At 43.9% G+C, this 23,172-nt stretch overlaps 1 protein-coding gene across 2 annotated transcripts; it reads right to left on the bottom strand.

Annotated features, from left to right (window-relative positions):
* Window positions 1-871: 871 nt before the first annotated feature.
* slc24a3 (solute carrier family 24 member 3) lies at window positions 872-22,027 on the bottom strand. 2 transcript variants are annotated; one of them, XM_053875170.1, is made up of 17 exons: window positions 21,737-22,027; window positions 15,686-15,811; window positions 10,433-10,509; window positions 10,160-10,234; window positions 9,974-10,058; window positions 9,767-9,870; window positions 9,211-9,285; window positions 8,448-8,473; window positions 8,317-8,370; window positions 8,117-8,244; window positions 7,509-7,669; window positions 7,193-7,424; window positions 6,790-6,956; window positions 5,479-5,593; window positions 4,824-4,936; window positions 4,356-4,421; window positions 872-3,751 (listed from the first exon to the last, which is right to left on the bottom strand). In XM_053875170.1, the coding sequence occupies exons 1-17, from the start codon at window positions 21,906-21,908 to the stop codon at window positions 3,602-3,604; spliced, it is 1,926 nt and encodes a 641-aa protein (XP_053731145.1). In that variant the 5' UTR covers window positions 21,909-22,027; the 3' UTR covers window positions 872-3,601. The 2 variants fall into 2 exon arrangements, with proteins under 2 accessions (XP_053731145.1, XP_053731146.1); XM_053875171.1 differs by lacking the exon at window positions 21,737-22,027 and adding an exon at window positions 16,815-19,449.
* Window positions 22,028-23,172: the final 1,145 nt, after the last annotated feature.

Genomic DNA, 23,172 nt, shown 5'->3' with positions numbered 1-23,172 from the left:
GTGGTTCGGAGGGTCACTACAAAACTAACAGTAGATTAAAATGTATTGTTGAATCCCTCACAAAACCTAATTTTAGCGGCGCAAATGTGTCTGGTAAAGTTGATCATATCCCGTCTTATAAAAAACAACAACACTTTATTCGTATATTAATTTAAATATACGTTTAACAGTGACAATGGCACAGTTTTCTGTGAGAAATTTAGCATCCTATCAAATAGTTCATAGACAAAGTTATACAACATAAAAAAAATATTTATTACACTGCACATTACAATGCTGCAAAATGTCCTCATTGTAGGACAAAAAAGTGTAATGTAATCGAATTATGATTTTGTAAATGGAAAACTAACACGTTAAAATATTGAAAAATGTAACAGAAACTTAAAAAAACAACTGACCTAAACACGTTGCAAACAGGCTAATGTTTGCATGTGTGTCTGCTTAAGAGTCTGACAGGCCGAGAGTTTACTTTCAAATGAGTTTTCTGTGTGTTGAAGAAACATGAGACGATGGTCTGTTTGTCAGGTGACCACTGCGCATGGCAGTTCTTGAGAGAGTGGCCCAAGTCTGAGTCCAGATACCGATGTTGCGCAGGTGCCAGCCCACACAGGAAAAAGTGACCTCTGGTGCCACTGGTGACCATGAAGGCGGACATACTGTACCTGTCACCGGTAGCTTGAAGGTGCTATGGAGGAATTCCACCCACCCGGAGCTTGATCTTTTCAGCTCCAACATTACATCATTGTATTCCCAGCATATACTGTGATAACGGGCAGCACTGAAAAGTAGTTGCTGAAACCAGGAGTAGTCAAACTCTTTCCTTATACAGTATAACGTTTACACCATGTTGAAACTTTGTGAAAAGAGGTAACACAGGACTCAATCTTGTATTTACTGGAGACAATTTTATTAATGCTGACTTAGCAAAAGGGTTCTTATGATGAGAGTGGAAACACCACTAGGTGGTCAGTCAGCTTCAGTACGTTTCTGTGCACAGAGATAAAAGTGAAAAACGTGTATCAAACGTCCTGATATGTCTCTTTCCTCCCCTGCACGGACTGCTCCTGTGATAGACGCCTCTCTGTGTGTAAACAGGACAACATGGTCAAACACGTAAAGGTCAACAAAGTAGTCTAAAGTCTCTGCCATATTTAACAACTATACAGACAAAAATATGTATAAATACTTCACTATTTACAGACGTATCTTACAGTTCCATGTGAATATCACAAATAATTTTGGATTGCTTCAAAACATGTATGTCGAATTTTCTTGGACTTGCAACTTCGCCTCAGCACAGTGCACCTTTTTGTACTCCATTGATACAATTACGGGGGGAAAAACACAAATGTCTGTTCAGAGTCTTTGGTGTGTGAAACACTGGAAATGTCTCCAGAACAACCTGAATCCCACCACGCCCCAGTACTGACAAACTCCTCAATTTGAAAAGGAAACATAAGTTAAGGAAATATATATATATATATTTTTTTAAAGTTACTGAAAATAAATAAGGCATTAAAAAGGAAAGAAAAATAAATCAAGAAATAATTTTACCAGAAGTGCTGCTGGTTTTCTCTGGAGTCCTTGAAACTCAATCGTACAATCAATTGTTTTTATACTCATAAAAGTGTAGGACGTATAAAAACAGAGTAGTTTATGAGCTCAAGAGACGAAAAGAAGAGACAAAAAGAGAGACTTTGTTTTGAAGGGTCAGATCCTGCCATCAACTCATATCGATGATTCTTGAGCCATGTACAGGAGAAAATGACAGTTATATCTTAGACATGTAATTACAATGGGATTTTGAAGTTGCATCCCTGACCACGCTGACCGCCTTGTGAGTGACAGTCAGCTGTCAGACTTCTCTAGCTCTCCCACGTTACTCAGCTTCATGTGAAACAGCTACATTGAAGATTCTGTCTCCATCTGTTACAACAAGAACTGAACCATTTAAAAACATGACGTTGAACCCAGGTTATTGCTGAGAAGCAGTCGTGGTTGTCGCTCTGAGAGCCAATGGTTTGTGAGATTCACAATGGAATAAAGGTTAAAATGGCAATAAAAAAAAGCCACGTCGTGATGTGGCACTTTTCACATCATGCACGACAACATTTTCCATATGTTGGAGAAGCAGCACAGGGCTCCTTAAGCTTGCGACTAAAACGTGAGAGAAAGGTCAGTGCCAACACTGTTCATCTGTGAAAGGATGAACACCAGTTGGGTTGGGTCATGCTGAACTACTATATAAACCAGATTTGAACTAGTTTCCCTCCAGCCAAAAAGATCTGATTGTGTATCACTCCCACCAGGTGAAACAATGAAAACCCCTAAACAAATTGGGATTATTTTTAAATAACTTAAGAAAAAAAAAAAAAAAATGATTTCACAGATTGATCTTTGGACCCATATTATTGCCTTGCGTGCGGACGGTGATGGCGCTACTTATTGCCGACACGATTCCCTCTGTATACCCAGTGGTCCCCATGCAGTGTGGACGGGATGATTGTCTGAGACGGTTATTGCTGGCCGATGGACCACGGCTCAGTCATGGACGACACAGGATAGTTACAGAAGAATGTCCATTAGATTCTGCTACGTTTTGGTTCCCCTCCATCACCACCAACACTCTTCTCACAATATGGTCAAAGGTGGGGGACACATCAACACGAGCCACTCTAGCAGTTAAAGGTGTCACAAATACTTGAATGCAACTGGCCATCTTGAAGCTTCTAACCTTTATAAACTGAAACTTTTTTTTTTTCCAGCTTTTACCTCAGAAAAAGTGACTAATGTTTCCAAAAGTTGGACCTACTAACATGCACTTGTCGTCTATCCTGAGAGTTACAGCTCCATCTTTCCTTTCTTTGCTAATTCTTTGTTGCGTAAAATACAGTTTCATATTTTATTTTCTGTCTCTCGCCACATGAGATTCACTCAAATAGTAAACACACTCTTCAGAAAACGGACACCACTGTGCGCAGCAAAATCTTGACAGACACACACACACACACTCACACACACCATACAGTTAAGCTGACCAACATTTACAAATGAAAGAAAGTCTACCTCTATTTTCTCGTCGTGCTTATATACTCTATTTTGCTGATAGTTTCGGTCTATTTAGAGGAACAGAAAAATCTGGATGTTTGGCGACCTCCAGAGGAGTCTTGTGCGTACTGCATGAATGAGATCATAAACGTATGTAGAAGGAGATCTCATCTCTTGTTGTTGAAACACGAAACATAGAAGCTACGTGTACATTGTCATCAAAAAGTACACCCCTGTGTGTGTGTGTGTACATTTACAAAATAACCACGTCAAAAGTGTGCTTGGCTGCGCTTCAGGTGGCTCACCGTGAAGAGCTCTACTCCCCAGATATGTCTAAAGTCTACACACGTCTCGCACAACACTGACAGTCTGCTTCTGGGTTTGTCAACAAGTGACCTCAAACCATAAAAAACAAGTCCTCTTTACACATGCTGATGTGATGCTTCCCATCACAAGGCAACGCCTTCCTGAATCCATCCTCTGATGGAAGTTGGAACAGACACAGGGAGCAGGAGAGTGATGAACAGGCGAGCGTCGTGTCGAGCAGCGAGTCTCACTCGTCCTGGCATGTCGGCAGGTTGACAAAGATGAAGATGTTGTACTCGATGAGGCAGGAGAAGCACAGAAAGATGACGTAGAGGAGGAGACACATCAGACCCAGGCGTCTGTCCAACATCCACCGATTCAGATGAACCCCCATAACCTGGACACACGGAAACATCATCAGCACTTTCTTAGATTCAAACTGAGTTCACTCACGATTAGTGGCTCACATGAATCACATGTTTTCTATCTGCTGTGAATGTCATTTAAGGGAAGATTTTATCAAGTTATTGGTCATTGTTGATAAAAATGTCCCTGAAACTACATGTAAAATTAAATCCAGTGTTTTTCAACCTGTTTTAAGCCACATGGTTCATTGAAAGGATCCAAGTCTCACCAAAGGAAGCGAAGCACAATTTTGCTTAATCTAAAGTCCTGTAGAAAATCCCTTTTAATTTGTGAAAATATTTAGCAACTGACTCTCGGCTATTTCAACACGTTATTTGCAGCCATACAACATTGCTGGCCTCACCACCCTTTTGGACACTTTCCCTTTCATCCTCGCCGACACCCTTTTGTCACACATCACACCTGACACTTTTCTCCGATGACTCCATCCTGCCTGGTTACATTACGAAGCAACTTTAAAACCACAACACACATGAACTCAACATTTCAATGATCCATTTAGAATATTGGGAAAATGTACTAGCCTTGGCAAAAATCAAGAATCGAGCCATTGGTGTTTGGCGGGTGTCACTCACCGTCAGAAACACAGAAGCCAGCAGCAGTCCAACAGAGAAAATCAGTCCTTTGCTGTTTAATCTGACCTGCAAGGGAAACAAAAATCATGTCACTACCAGATGTAACATCTAAGGTGAGACCAGTAACGTTCTGGCAGTGGAGCTATTAGCTATAACCTTAAAATTCAGCTTCTTTGCTCTTGTGCGACGCTTTTCTGAAGGACTTCTAAAGCCCTCACACACAGACTGAGGCAGAACATAGAATTGTACATGAATATTTATGTATGTCTAGTTCAATTTCCATCATGCAGGAAGAAGTGCAACTTTTTGTCCAACAAAAAAGACTTTTCATTTGAAAAATTCATAAATATCAGAAGCTAACTAACACGGCGTGTGATCTTGTTACGATCCCCTACTGCAACAGGCGTTTGAACGAGAGTACTGGTCCTCACAGGCGCGAAGTGGCCTTGCAGCAGCTGTGACACTTACGACTGAGCCGTAGTTGATAGCCAGTGTCTTCAGCGCCCATGGAAGGCCGAGCCCCACCAAGATGTCAAACACGTTACTGCCGATGGAGTTGGAGACCGCCATGTCCCCCATTCCTGCAACAGCAGCAGAACCAAGACATTTCAGGAAGCACTCCCTTAACTCTTCCCAAATAAGTTGGAGGTGGCTTTTGACATTTCCAATGATTGACACGCTGCTCTCTGGGTGGATCCCAGCTGGGAGCACCAGCAGTAAAGACAAGGGGGAAGCAAACACATACTATCAATGAAGATCAGGATGAAATAGAAGGAATAGGTTCAAAAAGCAAAGACTTCCATAACACCTAAATGCATCGCCAATTCTCATTTCTGGAAGCAGACAGGATTATCCCATGCCTTTAGGGACTCAGATCATAACTTTAACTTGAAAACATCTACCTCTTCTACCAAGGTATTAACTTTGAAATGTCGACTGGGGCTGATGAACAGATGCGGTCGCCTTTTTTCATCCTACGTGAGCTGGCACGGACGACTTAAATATTTGATGATGGCACCAGAATAAGCACAGATGAAAGCGGAATCACCACGCTGTCTATCTGAACGTAGGCGGGTCGGAAAAGTCACCTGCCCTTTCCCAGTCCCAGTGTGTGTCAGCTCACCCTGTCGTGCCACGATGAGACTGGCCATGCAGTCAGGCACACTGGTACCAGCTGCCAAGAATGTGATGCCCATGATCACGTCTGGTATTCCGAGTGTGAAGCCGATCACTGTCACCTGGGAAGAGCAAGAGGACAACAGTGAGGAGAACGTTCCGTAGTCATTTCTGCGCTCAGTTGAAAATCCTGTAGAAAATCCCTTTTAATTTGTGAGAATATTTAGCTACTGACTCTCAGCTATTTCGACATGTTATTTGCAGAAACAAAAGTGCAGAAAGTGCATCTGTTGCAAGATGTCTCCAGAAGGGGCTGGACAATATGGCAAAATACATCAAGATTTATTTATTTGTTTGAAATAACTGTTTCGGTTTGTTTGTTTTTGCATGTTTCTAGTCAGTGTTCCTCCTAAAGGAAAAACAAATCTGAGAATTTAGGCCAAATAACATTATTCTAGTTTGGGTCATTTCCAGACAAATCTTTTACATCCTTTGCCTCAGCTTCACAACAACAATGATTCTTTCTCTTGTCACGTTGGAGCAAATTTCTTTGGTTCTGCATTTAGTTTATAGCTAATGTTTAAATTACGTAGCAAACCTTTGATAGTTTCCGAGTGTCAATAAAGTTTTAAAGTGAGACGTCATGTTAGCCGTTAGCTCTGTGGTGCAGACAGTCTTTGGCGTTGCGGGTCCAAGAAGGACCACTCCACCGTTCTGTTGTGAAGGTGTGTGGTCAAGTTTGCGGATTTTACCAGTGTCTTTGCTGTGAGTGTGTTGGAAGAGGAGCACGAAACGCAGATCAGTTGCCAGTGACGGACGAAGCTGCGCATCAGCATAGATCTATAGTGTATAGAAAGAATGTGACAGAATCCAAGTGATCTCCTTGGCACAGCACACCACTTGAAAAACACTGCCCTAACTTGGTGTGGGTGTGTGGGTCTGTGTGTGTTTAGGCATCTCTATCCTAGTGAGGTCCAATTTTGGGGAAAACACTCCATTGTCAGCCCCACAAGTTAAAGCCTCACATAAAAAATAGCTCCCTCATTATAGTTAGGTTCCAGTCTGGTTCTGAGTCCTGGTTCAGGTGAGCCATGTGTTTTGGACGGTTAGGTTTAGGGTGAGAGGCTGGGGAAAGGGTCATGGCAATGATCGGTCTTCACAAAGATGGTGTGACAAACCTGTATGTGTGTGTACATACTTGATAAAAGGAGAGGCAGTCAGGCTGCCGTGTGTTTCTACCCGCCTACCCGAGCCTGCCCCGTGACGCGGCACCTTACGGACCAGCATGTTTGCCCCGGTGTTTTCTCTTGCCTCTCACCATCCAGACCATGATGTAGGAGAAGGCGGCGATCCACAGAGTGGAGGCAACAAAGGACAGCATGAACCAGTTCTCCCACCGTGGCGTGGAGCAGTTGGGGACGGTGTAGTACAACAGGAGACACACGGGCCAGGCCAGGAGCCACTTCAGTTTGCTGCACACACCAGCTACAACACACACAATACTCTGGTTATGGTCTGCAAGACAAACCACAGCAACTAAAAACAGAGACATGAAGTGCCATCCAAAGAGCATCAATGTCTTCTTCAGGGAGGACAGGAGGGAAAGTACCCTCATGTGTATATCTATGAAGTACTAAGAGGTCATTGCGCTATTTTTGAATACAAAGGTCAAAACCAAATTAGACGTGAAAAGTAATCCCATAGTCAACTCTCCTCAGTACCTGGGCACTGAAAGGGCACGAAAGGTCCCTCGCTGTCTTCTTCATCCTCATCTTCGTCCATGTCGTTGTTCATCGTATCTTCATTTTCTGTCTCATTTCCTCCATCCAGGTGATCCTGGCAATTCTTGTTTCCCCTCTCCGCTCCGTTCTCGGTCCCTCTTCTCCCGCCGTCTTTCGCTGGGACCTCGGACTCACCGTTGGTCCAAATCCGTGACTGTATGAGACGCTGCCTCTGGGGGGAGCCACACACACACACACGCGGTGAGGAGCGCGGTCCAAGACAGGCAGCAGTCAGGTGCTATTCATATCCTGCTACCTCATTAATGAGCATTCTGGAGGCCATGGTGAGACGGGTCCGAGGAGAGAAGTGGTTGGTGATCATGATTCTCATGCCAGCTTCAGAAAAGGTCAGCTGGTGCGGATATGCTGAAAGCAGCTCATCCACCATCAACACGGAGGGGCTCCTGTGTTGGGTTCCTGGAGAGACATGACTCAGACTCATGCAGGCTTTCACACTCCTCCTCCTGCTGCCACATATACAGCGAGGACTCTGGGCCTCTCTACTGTGGCTGCTGCCCCCGCGTCCTAACTTCAGATGAGAAATGGAAAATGGATGGATGCAAAATACCCCTCACAATTCACACATGATTCACCTTGCACAAACGTGAGGAGCTTCTGGTCACCAGTGGAGACCAAATAGAGAAGGTCGTTCGCCGTATTGTAGCGTGGTGTAATGTTTTGTGGAGGAAACTTTTGTCCCATGGGGGCTTTGTGTTACTGAACTTGAGGATAACTTGCAAAGACTTGGAAATGACTTAAAGAGCAGGTGTGACTGAAGGGTCCTGGGCATGTGCGGGGATACTGGGCCAAGTAAGAACAGCAGCAGTGAGGTTTCTTCTGAAGGGTGTGCAGCTGGTGACTTACCTTTCTTCAGCAGAACAGCAGTGGCGTCGCAGCCATCTTCCAGCTCAGCATTATGAGATGTTTTGGTTCTTAAATTGGCTGAGTTTTTCTTCCTCCTCTCCAGAAACCGTACCACATAAGAGTTGAGTCTGAAGAAGACCAGGGAAGGATTAAAACCACGGACGCCGACACCATGCGGCCACCAGGTCGGGCACTCTTACTTCATGATCAGAATGTAGACGAAGTACATGAGAATGAGTGTCAGCGCCTCCCACCTTAGATACAGGATCAAACAGGAGTTAACAAACACTGTGACTTCATCTCAAGGAATGTCAGAGGTAAGAAAACTCACCAAACCACCTGTTCGTCATATATAAACTGTAATGACAGAAGAGACAAAATGTGTCAGAGGACATGCAGATTGCTACATTCGTGCAAACGTGGATTCCCTTTGTTTACAGTTATTTCAGTAAATCCTCTGAAGGATAGTTCATGGTAGGTCAGACATTTTAACACATAAAAGCCCCGTTGTTTTAGACCTTGTTTTGACTGAGTGGAAAAGTATATTGTTAATGTTCATCGTGAGGGTTCACTGCAGATGTGAAACACAGCACTATCCAAACCATTACACTCAAATAACAGTTGTGTGTATGATTCTTTCTTGAGAAAAATGGTCAGTCACTCATCAACTACGGCCGAAGTTAGTATGGTATCTGATAGGGCTTTTTTTCTACTGATTTCACTCCTTCCCTACTAAGTGTGGTAAATGCCAGATCAATGTATGAGATAATCCTTAGGTCTGGGGTGTTGAAAGAGTGAATTTGTCCCCATAATCAACTTTGAAAACATGAGCCATGGGCGACCTGTTCAGTGATTTCGACTGTGGGGACAGCAGATTATTCGGACCCGAACTGTGACGTGGAATGGAAAACATGAAATTTTGTTTTGCAAGCATCAATAGTAATGTTTTCATTAATTTCATTTTTATAAACATCATCACCACCACCATCAGGTAGAGATTATCAGCACACACATATACACAAACAACGTTTCAGACACTCCAGTCTCCATGAATGTAGCTTCACTTCTACATGCACAAGCATCATCAAACTCACCACTATAAGAGCACAAATAGACAGGGTGTAGTAGGCAGAGTCTCTGATCAGAGGCCAGCAGGACAAATGGATGGTCTGGAAGACATATATCAGTGAGACAGAAGTCCTTTAAACAATGGCTAATCTACTGATAGAAACTAACATGGATTCAATATATAACCATGCTATCCTCGCAGTTCTGGATTATTTATGGTGAATTACTATCACTTCGGCTGTTCATAAAACCGTACAACGGAGGTGTAACATGCGAGTGCTGAGAAGTGCAGAGCACTGAAGGGTTGATGAGGTTTCATGAAACTGTGTCCTCATTTTCTCTTGGTTTAGAAATGAGGTGAGGTTATGATGAGTTAGTTGTTCAAGTTCAAGTCCAACATTTTACAGCAGACAGTGCCATCTGGTGGCCTCTGAAAATCAGGACACTGTTTCATGAAACCTCAACTACCCATCGCTGCTGCTGAGGCATGAAAGATCAAATCATTCCTCTTCAGCAGCTCAGTATGTAGTATTTGGAGGTTTTTGTACTTAGAAGTGAGATGGAAATGTGTTTGTTCATTACCTGCACGGCGAAGATTCCACAAGCTCCAATAATGCAGAGGATGTTGAAAACTGCTGACCCCACGATGGTGCCGATGCCGACATCCCCTTTGGTGACAAACACTCCTGTGGAACGAATCGTTGGGTTGAATGGTAGCTCTTTATTACAGACATGTGACATTACTATCTCCACCACAGAATGATGTCCGTCCTGAGCGGTCACTCTCACCTATGACAGAAGTGAAGAGTTCAGGGGCTGAACTACCGGCCGCCATGAAGGTCGCTCCTGCCACGTCCTCGCTCAAGTGAAGACGCTGAGGTCGATGGAGGACACAGGGAGACAACAGGCAAAAGAGAAGGATTGCATTAATTGCTCGCAGAAACAGAGTTTGGAATTCTATGATGCTGTAATTACCTCGCAGATCTTGTCCAGCGATGGGACAAAATAGTCGTCACACACCAAAGCAAGAGCATAAAACATATAGACGGCCTGCCGGAGCAAAAACACCTCGTCAGCAAATTAAACCTGACAATCGAAGAGTCACAAAGACGACACACAGCACACATGGAAATAAGAGGTCAAACTTCATAAACAGGAAAAAGTCTCGGAGGTCAAACCTTGTTAACCTTTTCTTGTGGTTTTACAAACCTGACCACTGTGTTTTCAGACATATAACATGACACTTACGCAGAGGACATGCAGGCCCACAGCACCATCCATACGCTCCTGGTTCGTGAAATAATCCCTGGGGAACTCATGGATTGCTGCAGAAGAATCGCACAAAGAGAAAACATGAAGCACGTTTTAGTCTGTGGAAGGAAACTAACGCACCGCAGAGTGATCCGGGTTAGGCTTCATCCAGCCAGACTCTCTTAGGCAGCAAGTGTTTATAAAAATAAAGGAAGCGTTCACAATGATATGAGATTATTGTGCAAATATATGAAAATAGAACGACAGTAACAAATCACCATCCACAGCAGGTGAAGGTACAGGCTGGTTTACACAGTCTTGATCCAGACACGCCTCTGGAGGTAGCAACAGTAACTGTAGATAAGGAAGCTGTTGGGTTGAATCTCGGGGAGGTTGGTCCTCGGACGAGTAGTCTCCACACCACATGTCGATTTTGAATAACAACGTCAGCTAAATGACCAGCAACAATGAGCACAGCCCAGAAAAGCTGAGTGTTTAAAAGACAACAAACTAACGAATCACTGAACTGGATCAGCTTTCTTGTGAGTAATGTAATTCCAGTGTATCAGGGGAGATTTAAATAAACATTCGAAGCTAGGTGCAATGTTGAGAAGACAACCAGATGTCTATTTTTCCTTGACCACAGTCACTCACAAGTGAACTTCTGTACATTTAACCATATGATGGGTTTTATGTGGTGAAGCTAAGCGCTGACCTAGCTATAATAATAATCTTAATTTTTTTTTTTTGGTTATGACTGTTGTTGACTTGATTGGTTGTGGAATTGTCAAGTGTGGTCCATGGTGCTGTCAAAGTCAACTGGCTCCTGTCCTGCCTTGAATGGACACAGTTGTAGTGATGGGTAGTTGAGGTTTCATGAAACAGTGTCCTGGTTTTCAGAGGCCACCAGATGGCACTGTCTGCTGTAAAATGTTTGAACTTGAAAAGAAAAAAAAAAATCAGTGAAGCCTCACATCATTTCTGAACCTAGAGCGCCATCTAGTGGCCTCCCATTGTTCCATCAACCCCACAATACAGTTTCATGATCACAGTAGAACAAAATCAGTCAAAACCATCAGACAGGTTTATTGTTTGACATTGGCGTCAATGGTAGCAGTATCATATAACCATGTCCGAGTCAAAGATGAGAACTGTGGGTTGATAATAATAACAAGTAATAATGAGTAACTGAGTGTACGTTTTACCTATACGGCAGAGAATGCGACGTTTTAGACGCAGTGCAACAATCAGGTGACTTATCTAACATTGGGTTGCATATAAAGGTTGGAGCTAAAAATGGCTTCCCCTCGGTGCAGTGCCTGTTCTGGGTTGCTTTGTTTATCTCTCCTTGCTTTCCTGTGTAAGAACTTGTGTGTGTTTGAGTGCGTGTGTGTGTGTGTCTCATGACATTCTCTCTCAGCTGCTCAGAGCTTAGAGTCTGACAGCTCCAGCTTTAGTCTGCCCTACGTGGCCCGAAACACACACATACGCAGATGTGCACACGGAGATTATACAATGATTCAAGCTTCATCTGTGTCTAAACAGATGCATAAAATTGGAGCTCAAATATTTCCCAGAAATCCAAGACTCAACATTGCATGTTTGTAAGTTAGAAATGATGATGATGAAGAGCATATGGCTGTTGGACTCATTATTGACCTGATCTTTGCGGTCACATTTTGGTCATTATTAATATTGCCAAGACCAAAGGTTCCATGAAAAGGTTCTCTTCTGCACCTCCGCACCCATGTCCACATTTAAGGAATCCATGTTGTTCAACACGCCTCATCTTTGGCAAAAGAACATGTCAAATGACTTTGCTTCGTGATGCCATGTTCATCCTCTCCTACCCAGGCTTTTACCAAGGAGGGCGTCAGGGACAGGCTTTTAGCTCGCAGGATGTCTGGGCGTCTGCAAAACATGAAAAAATGGACGCCTGATTCTTGACTGTAGCTTGGCGGCCAGATCCCGCCATACACCAGCCGAATCTGGCAGCCAAACTACGGTCGAGAGTCTGGAGTCCATTTTTTATCATGTGTTGCAGACGCCCAGACATCCTCTGAGCTAAAAGCCTGTCCCTGACCCCAGTGCCATCCCCGGTCAAACCACACCATTCAGAACCCTCCAGAGTACCTCTCTGTCTTGGCGTGCTCTCACTTGCACTTCTCCCACTCCCTTCATTAAAAGCATGAGTTATCATCTGCCATACCACTTCCGTGTCTCGTCACATCCCCAACGACCACAGTTGTCTCTCTGAGGATGGAACCATGGCACGGTATTCTTCTTGCTAACCAAACCAGTAATGCATTATTCACCTTCCAACCTTCATGTGATCAGAATGAAAAAATAAATAAATAAATAAAACTTTCTGCTGTATTGTAAATTGGATGTTGAATTTACGGAAAGTGTGGCCAAGGGGGAGGAGCTAGATGATAAAGAGAATTGGACCGAGGACAGAACCCTGAGGGACACCGCAGCAGGAGATGGGATTTGGCTGAGAAGTGAATGGTTTTAACTGAAAGAACTGAGATGATAAGATTTGAGCCAATCAAGTGGGAAGCCAGGTAAGTCAGAACGCCACCAACACAGCCACAGACAATTCACCTTTTTACACGAGGGGGTTGAAAGCATACATTTTCCAGACGCATAATCCAAATGTCTTTCTCTGACCTTTGCCACATAGGCTGCACTGATGCTCCATGATTGCATGACGACCTCAGCGCTTGTGCAGCAAAGCTTTTGCTAAGCGCTCGAAAGACAAATGTTTCCACGTCTAAAAGAATCAGTCGTATATGAGCATCTGTCATGATTTGGGATTAAGGAGGCTGTTATTCACAGCAGTCTGCAGTAATGACATTGTTCTCTCATGGCCTGCTAATCCTGTTTGGTGTTATAGAGGAAAACAGATAGCTGCCAGCAAAACACAAAGATCTTGCGTAATATGTAGATGAGCGCAGCAAAAAGAGTTTCGGTGTGTTAAAGAGAGCCTTCGCAGGTCACGATAAAATCAAAACAATTTTGTCAGTCAAATAGAAACAAATTGGGTTGATTTCTTAACTACAAACTGAAATGATGATCAATTGAACCCTGCACATGACCGAGTCTGAACATGACAAAGATGAAAATGTTTTATGTACTGTGTGTTTGCTTACCATAAGAAAATGTTTCTTAGTTCAATGAGAAATATCTACTCTCATATTCAAATGACACTATGAGTCATATGAAGAAGAAAAAAAAGGGTTTGTCCTGGAGCTCTGATCAGAGCAATGTCATGGTCTGCTTGCGAGGACGCCTCGTTCTGGCAAGGAGGTAACATTCAGTGTCACGTGGTTTCGTGACTGAGCGAGGCCGACCCAAAACACAGACAAATTCAGTCTGTACGTTTTCAAAGCAGGTAGTAATCAACTGAAAACACTTGAATTATGAAGCTGAAAAAGGGTACAGGTGTGTGATGCAGTTCACACATGAACATTGTTCAGAGGAAAAATGCTTCGTTGCTGATTCTTCATGTTCCAATCTTTATGTTTACAAACCCCGTCACATAAATTGGCTGACAGTCTTAAACAAAGACAGAGAATTAGCAGCACTGAATTGGTGCTGAATTTGAACCTGGATTTGGACTCACTGACTCCTGATGGTTCTGACTCTCACACAACCAGTTCCGAACTCTGGAGGGACAGTAACGTTTTGCCTCCCAGATCAGGCTTTATACACATGCACACACACGTTTGTATTGCTATCCCTGTGGGGACATTGTGAGGTTTCGCATTGCCATCACCCTTTCCCCAGCCTCTCACCCTAATCCTAACCATCCAAAACACATGGCTCACCTGAACCAGGACTCAGAACCAAACTGAAACCCAATTATAATCACCTCATTACTTTGAAGTCTTCATCCTCAAATTGAGGTTTGGACCTGTGGGGACCGGCAAAAGGTCCCCACAAAGACATCACTTCACCACAAGGACAGTGTTTGGTCAGGCATTGGTCCCCACAAGGCCATATAAAAAAACCCCCACACACACAAGGTAGATCATTTTGCCATTGAGCGATCACTTATGCAAACTGAAAGCGAGCAACAATAAGAATGGGCGACAGCAACCAGCAGCCTTTCAGAGCAAAACTGAACACAAATGATGTGGCTCACAACAACAAATTGGAATGTTCAACTGCTTCTACAGAAGGGGGTCGTCCCGGGCACTAACTCCAAACTCAGTCGTGCAGTTGTGTGCTCGTCCTTCTGCACAGGGGCTTCCTGTACAGCTACGGATCATTTGTGAAAACAGTACAAGCAGCAGTGCGGAGGAGTGGTCAGTGCTGCAGCATCATTGGAGGAAGACGCCAGGTTGGAATCCATCTTAAGGTGTTCAGTGAACCTGCATCTTCTCCCCACATCCCTCTCGAGCACAACAAGAGGAAGAAAATGAATGAAAGATGAGTCATGAATTATGTGCTGTCTCATCCTGGACGGCATCTTGAGCGCGGCTCACAATCTCCTGGACCTTCATGATATAAAGTGTTTGACGACGTCACTCATAAACACACGTGGACACACGCTCACTTGACTGTTCTGAACGCTGCATGACCCCTGACCTGAGTGACATCACACATCATCGACTCTGGGGGGGAGGAATTCACCTTCATTCCAAAAGCAGAACGAATGATGCACCTCCTCATTAGTTTACATACCAAACCATGCGCACAGACGCACGCACACACACCCAGCTTACATAATCTCACAAGCATTATATAAGGCTCTGACACAGATGGACTCACTGAGGAAAAAGAGAATCCTCCAAATCCGAGGCATCATTAAAAGGATGTGAGGAGACCTTGATGGTTTAAGAGCAGCATAAAAGACAGAGCGCGCTTGACAGATGGCCTTTACTTTATTCTGCACCAGCATGCTATAGCACACACCCAGTGAGAAGACCTGCTCCTGACACTCAAATCCCGCAACAAAGTGCTGTCACGCAAGAGTCGTGTGCAGTCACATGGAATGCTAATCACGTCAGGTCTGATGATGTCATATTGATCACATCCTTCACACCCAAACCTGATCCCTTTCAACAGACTGCTGTTGACATTGAGATCATTTAAAGCTTCCATCTGCCACTGGTGACGCTTCCTGCTACGTTCCAACCCTTCCTTTGATCTGACAAACAAATGCAGGTCCGACCACACAATAAACAGACGTAAACATAACCGTAGCAGCCAGACTATATTTGGAAATAAAGGTTGTTCACTGACCTGGTTCGGTGCAGTTCCTCTCGGGCTCCAAGAAGAGCATGGACCTGTTGCTGTTGACGTCTTGAAGGAGGCGACGGCGCTCCCATCTCACGTCCTCCATCTCTACTGAGCTGGCGCTAAGATACCCTTGAACAGATAAGAGGAGATGAGAACCATTCGATGTAGAAGTAACCCTCTCCACCAGGGCTGCAACTAACAATTCTTTTTGTTGTCAACTAATCTATTAATTATTTTTTTATATTAGTCGACTAACCGCTTTTAGCTTTGTTTGTTTTTTATTTGAGCCTGTTTTGAATTTCTGTTTAACCTAAAGTTGCTTAAATCATCTCACTGTGACACTCAGATACGATACATTATTAAACAAATACATAAAAATAATGACATTGGAACATGTATTAACCCTGCTGAGGTCTTCACTGGTCCTTGAGAAAAATCATCACTATACAAATAAAATATCTGCTCAACATCCACATCAAAAGATCTTACTTGAATGATAATCTGAAACGATGTGTTCAGTGTAGCTCCCTAGTTCAGTTCTGGTTATTATTAGGAGGAGAGAGACACTTCACTACATCTTCGACTTACAAGTTAGCGCCGTGCTAACCGACATGCTCGCAGTCACAGACCACACACGGAACACTCTTTCATTATTCTACCATGGTGTCGAAGGGGTTTGCTCATCTTTCAGAGGCGTCATCTTCACAAACAAAACTAAGCCACACTTTTGAACACTACGACCCGTCGCCAAACTCCTCCGTGACTGTGACTGAGGCGGTCAGTCGGAAGTGGTGACGCGGAGGCCTGTTGGAGTTGGACCTCAGTCAAGGAACATAAATTAACATATCTTAATGATTCCAGAGAATGTGTTAATTTCTCACTGCTTCTCAATAACAACCAGCACTCGATAGCCATCCTGCCCGCGTGTGTGTACACCAACAGCAACATGGCGCATCGATGCACAGATTTTGACGAAATTTTGTTGCCGATGTAATCGATGACATCAACTAATGGTTGCAGCCCTACTCTCCACACAGTTGATGACATGGCTGTCATTCATGTTTCCCACTGATGGCGCGCCAGAGGAAGATATAAAAATCCACATCACCATATGAGAAGAACCACGAATCACCTTTTTACTGTGTCAGATTCCTTCCCGCGCCCATGCTTTCCTTCCAGCGGCCCCCTGCTCATCACAGGAAGACAACTTCACACAGGCAGAGAGTTGAGACTCAAGTGCTCTGGCTTCAGTTTTCAACCGACTTTCATCTGTTTTGCTGACTCAGCACTCACCATTTTCTGAGCAGAGAGTTGCTTAAGCAGCTTTCGTGGCGGAAGAGCAAAAAGTAAACCTCAAGCATCGGCTTAGAGACCTTGGCTTTTGACTAAGCTCTTTCTCACCATAACCCATCGCAGGGTTGCAGCACCCACACTCACTCACACAGCAGTAGATAAACATGCTATATATATCTTGTATAATTATAGTAAATATTTCCTGAGTTTTGTGAGTGGCTGTGTGCAGATCAGCGGTCCAGTCTTCAGCTAAAATCTTAGCCACACACCTCCAGCCTGGCTTCGCCTGTGTGATGTTTCTGTCCGCATTAGAATGATCCCCTGGGAGGTGGTTTCTTCTAGTTGCCCCACCTTGGTGCTGTGTTTGATGGTAAAGCGGAACAAGCAGCACAGCTGTCCCAGTCTCCATCCATCAGGAGTCCCCTGGGTTTCACCTCGCCGCCTGAATATCCCGGAGTCCTGACAGAATTGGGTGATGCTCCCACCACAAAGCTCAACAATCATTACTCACCTGAGCTTCCAGCGAAAGAAACACGACGTACCTGCGCTAACGAACCTCAGCCCTGATGCCTAATGATCTCGGTCAGTGTCTGAGCAGGTGAACGTGGTGTTCTGCACTCATGTATCATACCTGAGCTGAGAGCATAGCGCAAACACTGCCCGGGACGGTGCTTCTATCCAGCCAGCACATCTCACCTGACCACTGTGTGAGGTAAATATTTGCTGAGAAAGTCATGCATGCTTCACCTTCAATTGAAATCTGAAACCCGACTTGAATTTGATCATCGTATCTGCTTCACGCTTTATCACAAAGTTACCTGTGACACAGGGACGAGTAAGTGACCTACTCAGGAACCACAATAGAATGCCATGAAACTTCCTGTGTGTCTTTATCAGGACCTCTACTGTGAGTCCATATGGGTTTGACTGCAGCCCAAGTAAAACTCCGCCCAGGAAGAGCATAATAACACAATATAAATTATGAGCCATATGAAATCAAAGGCTTTTATTCTGTAAGTACACGATCAAATGCCATAAAACCTCCTGTATGTCTCCATCAGGTCCTCTACTATGTGTGTATGAGTGTATATGAGTTTGATTGCAGCCACTATTCACAAAAAGGACGGAATTGTACTTTATAATCCATCTTCGTGCTTTTATTTTGAAGTTTTCCCCGAAGACGCTGCTGGAGACGGCTTTACCGTAACTACCAGCATAAACGCGCAAGATTGAATTCTGGCACCCGACTGGGTGCGGGCTTGACCGCGGTGGAACAACTCACCTGCTAATGATAAGTTGCGGGTCGGGAACCTACAGCTCAGCTCGCTCAACGAAATTGTGGCTCAAGAAATGGCTCTAAGACATCAGAAAACTGAAATATCATCACAGCTAACAGCAATTTCCCTGACTTGCACCCAACTATTCCATTAGACCACTTTGTCATGGTGCAGCGCGTCAGGTGCAGTCACTCTCAACAGCAAGCCAGGTTACGGTAAATTCCCATGATGCTCTGCAGCCCAGTCAACCAATCACAGTCGTTGATCACTATACTTAGGGCAAACAAGCTTCAAGCTGCCCCAATTGAAGTCTCACATCAGAACAAGGAAGGTACAGGCGTTTTATTGACATTTAAGTGCAAAAATGTGCTGTTTTGGTCCATATGTATTCCGACTTCTTCTTCCCAATTCTCCGGAGCGCTGCGCTGCTCAGCTGACCGACCATGTTGTAGCTGACAACCACTGCGATTGGTTGACTGGACTGCAAATGCATCATGGGAACTGTTTGAGGGTGATGGGACCAATGCTGCTCTGCCATACGCCATGTTATTAATAGCAGTACTGGTAGGATATGTTGTACTCTAGTCACTGACGACGTACTGTTGATCGTCACCGTTTCACATGATCTTTCAGTGTTGTTCGCTACCAATTAACATCATCTCGTGCGATCGACCTGGTGCACGGGGAATTTAACTATCGCTGTAAAAAGCTCACTCTAAATTTGTTGGTCTTACCTTTCCAATTTGTTGTGTTTAGTATACATATACTTTTTTTAAAGGTGCCTGACCACCGGACTAGACATGTAAGATTGACTCCATAGTCTGGTCCCCTTCCTTCCACAAGATTGCCGGTCTGTCAAACTTTGTTTTCAGACAAGGGAGCAATACAAAAAGCAACATCTGTGGGGCGAGAAGTTGCAAATAAAGTGGTCCAAGAGCCGACAAACTGCTGGTGCTCTAACACAACATTGTCATCGTCATAGTCAGCTTAACCCATACAGAAGCGTTTATCCCTTAATAGTAAGGATATACGTCTTAACTGGCGGGAACAATGATGCAGTTAAGGATTCTATATCATAACATCAAGTGGTAATCCTGCATTTTTATGAACCAAATGCTGAGCACAAAGCTCATGTCACAGCAGATGGTTGATGATATCCTCAACATGAGGCTTTCTGCAGCTGATGAGGAGTTGAACACACCTAATCCAGCCGTAAAAAGCCAGCAAGACAAAAGGCTCCTGATGTTCATCTCACTAATGTGTGGGCCACTCAGGACTGCTGTGTTAGGGTCCTTGCAGACATGGCTCAGCGCGTGATGGTTCATGTGAATCCCCCCCACCCCCCATCATGCCTGCATGTGCGCTTGTCTGTTTGACTTTTTGTCTCAGTGAGATGCTGTGATGCAAGGGCCTGTGGCTCTGCCAGTGCAGACTCTCTGCCTCCCCCTACCCCCTTCTGTTATCATGCGAGAGGGTGCAGAGCTTGAAGTTATGTAATAAGATCATGAAGACACTAATGCTGTATACCAGCTATAGCAAACAGCCATTAGTGGCTTCTCCATACCATCAACACTAGCGCTTCTTTGGGGTCACCGCAGCTGGATGACAAAGGCTTCGGGAGCATGTCCTCCTGGCATTAAAACCTGGGCTTAATCACAGAGGCAACGGATGAGGGAGGCTGAGGGAAACAAGGACAGATGGAGATGAAGAGTCCATGGCATGTCGCGGCACATGTGTCAAGAGTTAGGGGGAGGGGGATCCTCCAGTTTACTGTGCAGAACTCACGATGATATTGCTTCCCAAAAAGTCCTGCCAGCAGTCTGTCCCTCCTCGGAGTGGATGGAGTGGATGGAGGGAAACATTTGTTATGATTAAAGGAAAAGTACTCATCCCGTTAAAATCAAGGTAAAGCAGGCCAGCTGAGAAAGATAAAACATGGGACACACTTCTCTGGATTCTTCAGCTCATAGCAGCCTTTAAAATGACAGTATATGGTCCACTCCCACTGGCAGGGGTTGAAAAAGGCTGTGTGCTGAGTAAGCAAATCGTTCACTTGATAGTTTTACTCCAGACTTTGACACAGTGGTGACTCTACTGTGGCCTTTGGACTGTATTTATGAGGGAGCATCAGGAGGTGACTGGACCAAGTGATGAAGTCTGTCACTGAACTCCATCAAGGAGGTGACAGACAGATGAGCCACACAGAGGATAAGACTTCTACACTGCCTTCAGACCCTCATTTAGTAGCCTCCTCTCCCTCAGAAGAACATTTTTGGCTGCTTTAAATGCATGTGTTTACATCAGTAAATATTGCTTGTTTTGATTCTACTCTTCCTTCAGCACAGTTCTCTGCTCCAGTTCTGACTGTAAACTTTCTGTATTGAGGCACAAATGAAATCGATCTTAGCTAACTTGAGGGACATATCATGTATCATCTTGCTGTGTGGAGATGAGCGGTCAACACTCGAACGCTAACCCTGATCGTTCCTCATTGACATGTAAAGATACGCTGTTGACAAATGGAAAACTATAACTGGGATCTTAAGGTACCATTTTCTCTTTGGTACAGAAGAAAGGGAGTTTGTTTTTGTTTTTCTGATCATGTTTATCATGGATATATCCATCAACTATCAGGTGTAGTATGCGTCATCACATCAACGGCTGAAATATGAGCTAGTCTGTGCTTCACACGCAACAAATCTATGATCGAATCTGATTTCATAAGTACATATGAAAAACACAAATGCCTGGAATCAAAAAACTGTTTGTTGACCAACTATTAACTGCTATTTAAACACGGCTCTCCACAGAATCTTGTAAACATATGTAATGTAAGCCCACAAAGATGTTTACATGTAACTAATCCGGCTTTAAACCCCCACTGACACCGCTCACCTCCTAAATCTTAACTGTGACATCAGAGCTGCTATCAAAGAGGAAAATCTAGATTGAAGTATGGCTCAACACAACCCTCCTAAACACCAGAAATGGTCTAGAGACAATACAGAAGGACGACCACAGGGTTCGTTCAAAAACTGCATGTCTCAATCTGCGCTATTTTTCGGATCTTAGCTTCAGCCAAATGTTGTGATTACATAAGTTATGACAATGGTGGGGGACAAGTTTAAAGATAATATTAAAATATTAAAATATCGAAAATATATTGATGTGGTTTAGTACGTAACAACTATGTATTATTCTATACAATTACAAGCACTGAGTCAAGACAAGTGGAGGGGTGCCACCCCCCAAAATACTCTGCTATGTTACATTATGTTACATCGTGTGTGTGTATATATATATATATATATATATATATATATATATATATATATATATATATATATATATATATATATATATATATATATATATATATATATATATATATATATATATATATATATATATATACACACGTATGTATATATGTGTGTGTGTGTGTATGTATATGTAATGGTGGCCATGGTAATGTCCTCCTCACCTGCTTTCTGAGCCAAAGTCTGGAGCCCACTGACGGCTCCCAGCAGCGCCCCCGCAAAGCACATCTGGATCCCGAACATATCCTTTCGCTTCCGCCGCCGGGCTTTGCTCTTTTGCCGCTGCAGCATCGAGCCTCCCGCTCCGATCGACTCGTCATGTAAGACGGAGGCCATGGCTCGATCTGTCGGTCAGCGTCGTGATGCTGATGGAGCAGGTGATGCTGCTATAACCGGAAAGATGGGCAGCATTTACCCAACCATCGGGAAACAGGAGCGCTCCGTCATTGTTTATCAAGCGTCGGGGCGTGAGGAGAGATAGAACATCCGCTGAGATTTTCAAAGTAAAAGAGGCAGCTGGGTGAAGCTTTGACGTAAATGAACCTGGATACATTTTTATCTTCATGGCAGTTGTGAGTTTAAATGTTTAAACTTGTTATGAGCTGCCCCAGACGCCTCCAAATGGAAAGCTCCAGATGCGATTTACAGCGAGACACCGTTGGGATTATGTGGGGAACCAGGCATTTTCTCTTCTCCGAGAATCGCCGACGTTGAGGAATCAGCGTCCAGGTCACTGGTTACGAACCTTTCCAGAGACCTCCCGGGTCCCGCTGTCACAACAGCATAACTGCGCTGATCGGCCACGGCTGGCAGCTCATACACGCATCTCCATGGATGGCGTTGCCAGGGGCAACGGCTCCATCGTGGTTCCATTGCGGCTTCGGCGGTGGAATCTTCGTCACCAGTGGTTCCTCTCAAACTGCAGTATAAGATGAATATGTTATATCGTCTCGAGTTGTGGTCATGATCAGTCACAAAGACGCCCATGCAGAGTGAGCCAATAACGTAATTATCACACAGACACTGGTGAATGAGAAATCAAAACAATATAAAGTGGGAAAAAATGATGATCAGTGTGTACAGAGAGAGCTGTTCGTCGGATGTGAAAATGTGAAGGGACTCCACCACGTCATTTGACGGCCCTTAAAAAAATGACTTTACAAGTGACAGTTACAGATACGTCGGTGAATAACTTGACATCACGAGTGCAGAATTTGTAATACGAATTTAAAATCAAATACATTTTAAAAACAGCGATAAGAGATGGAAATAATATTTATCGGTCGACATTTGTCTGACAAGTTAGCTTGACGTTTACCCAGTAGATGGCGCTGTTGGACCCTTGTTGTATGTTGTGTTTTTAAACTAGTATCTGGAGTTATAATAATATAGTTCCGCGGCGTTTATATTTGTTGTCTAATGTTGTTGAACTAGCATAACTACTGGTGTAACTATACTTGTTGTTATGTTGTGTCATTGTTGTTATAAGGCAAGATTGTTTGCTTAGTGATAAATACTGCTGCCTTGACTCTCAGTTTGCAGCTCAAAATACGCACAAAATATTCATTATTAAATTAGATTTTTTATCTTTTTTTTTTTT

This window comes from Synchiropus splendidus, chromosome 9 (assembly GCF_027744825.2).
Source record: "Synchiropus splendidus isolate RoL2022-P1 chromosome 9, RoL_Sspl_1.0, whole genome shotgun sequence".
Taxonomy (NCBI): domain Eukaryota; kingdom Metazoa; phylum Chordata; class Actinopteri; order Syngnathiformes; family Callionymidae; genus Synchiropus; species Synchiropus splendidus.
Note: the sequence above shows the minus strand (reverse complement) of the source record. Positions and strands in the feature narration are given on the sequence as shown.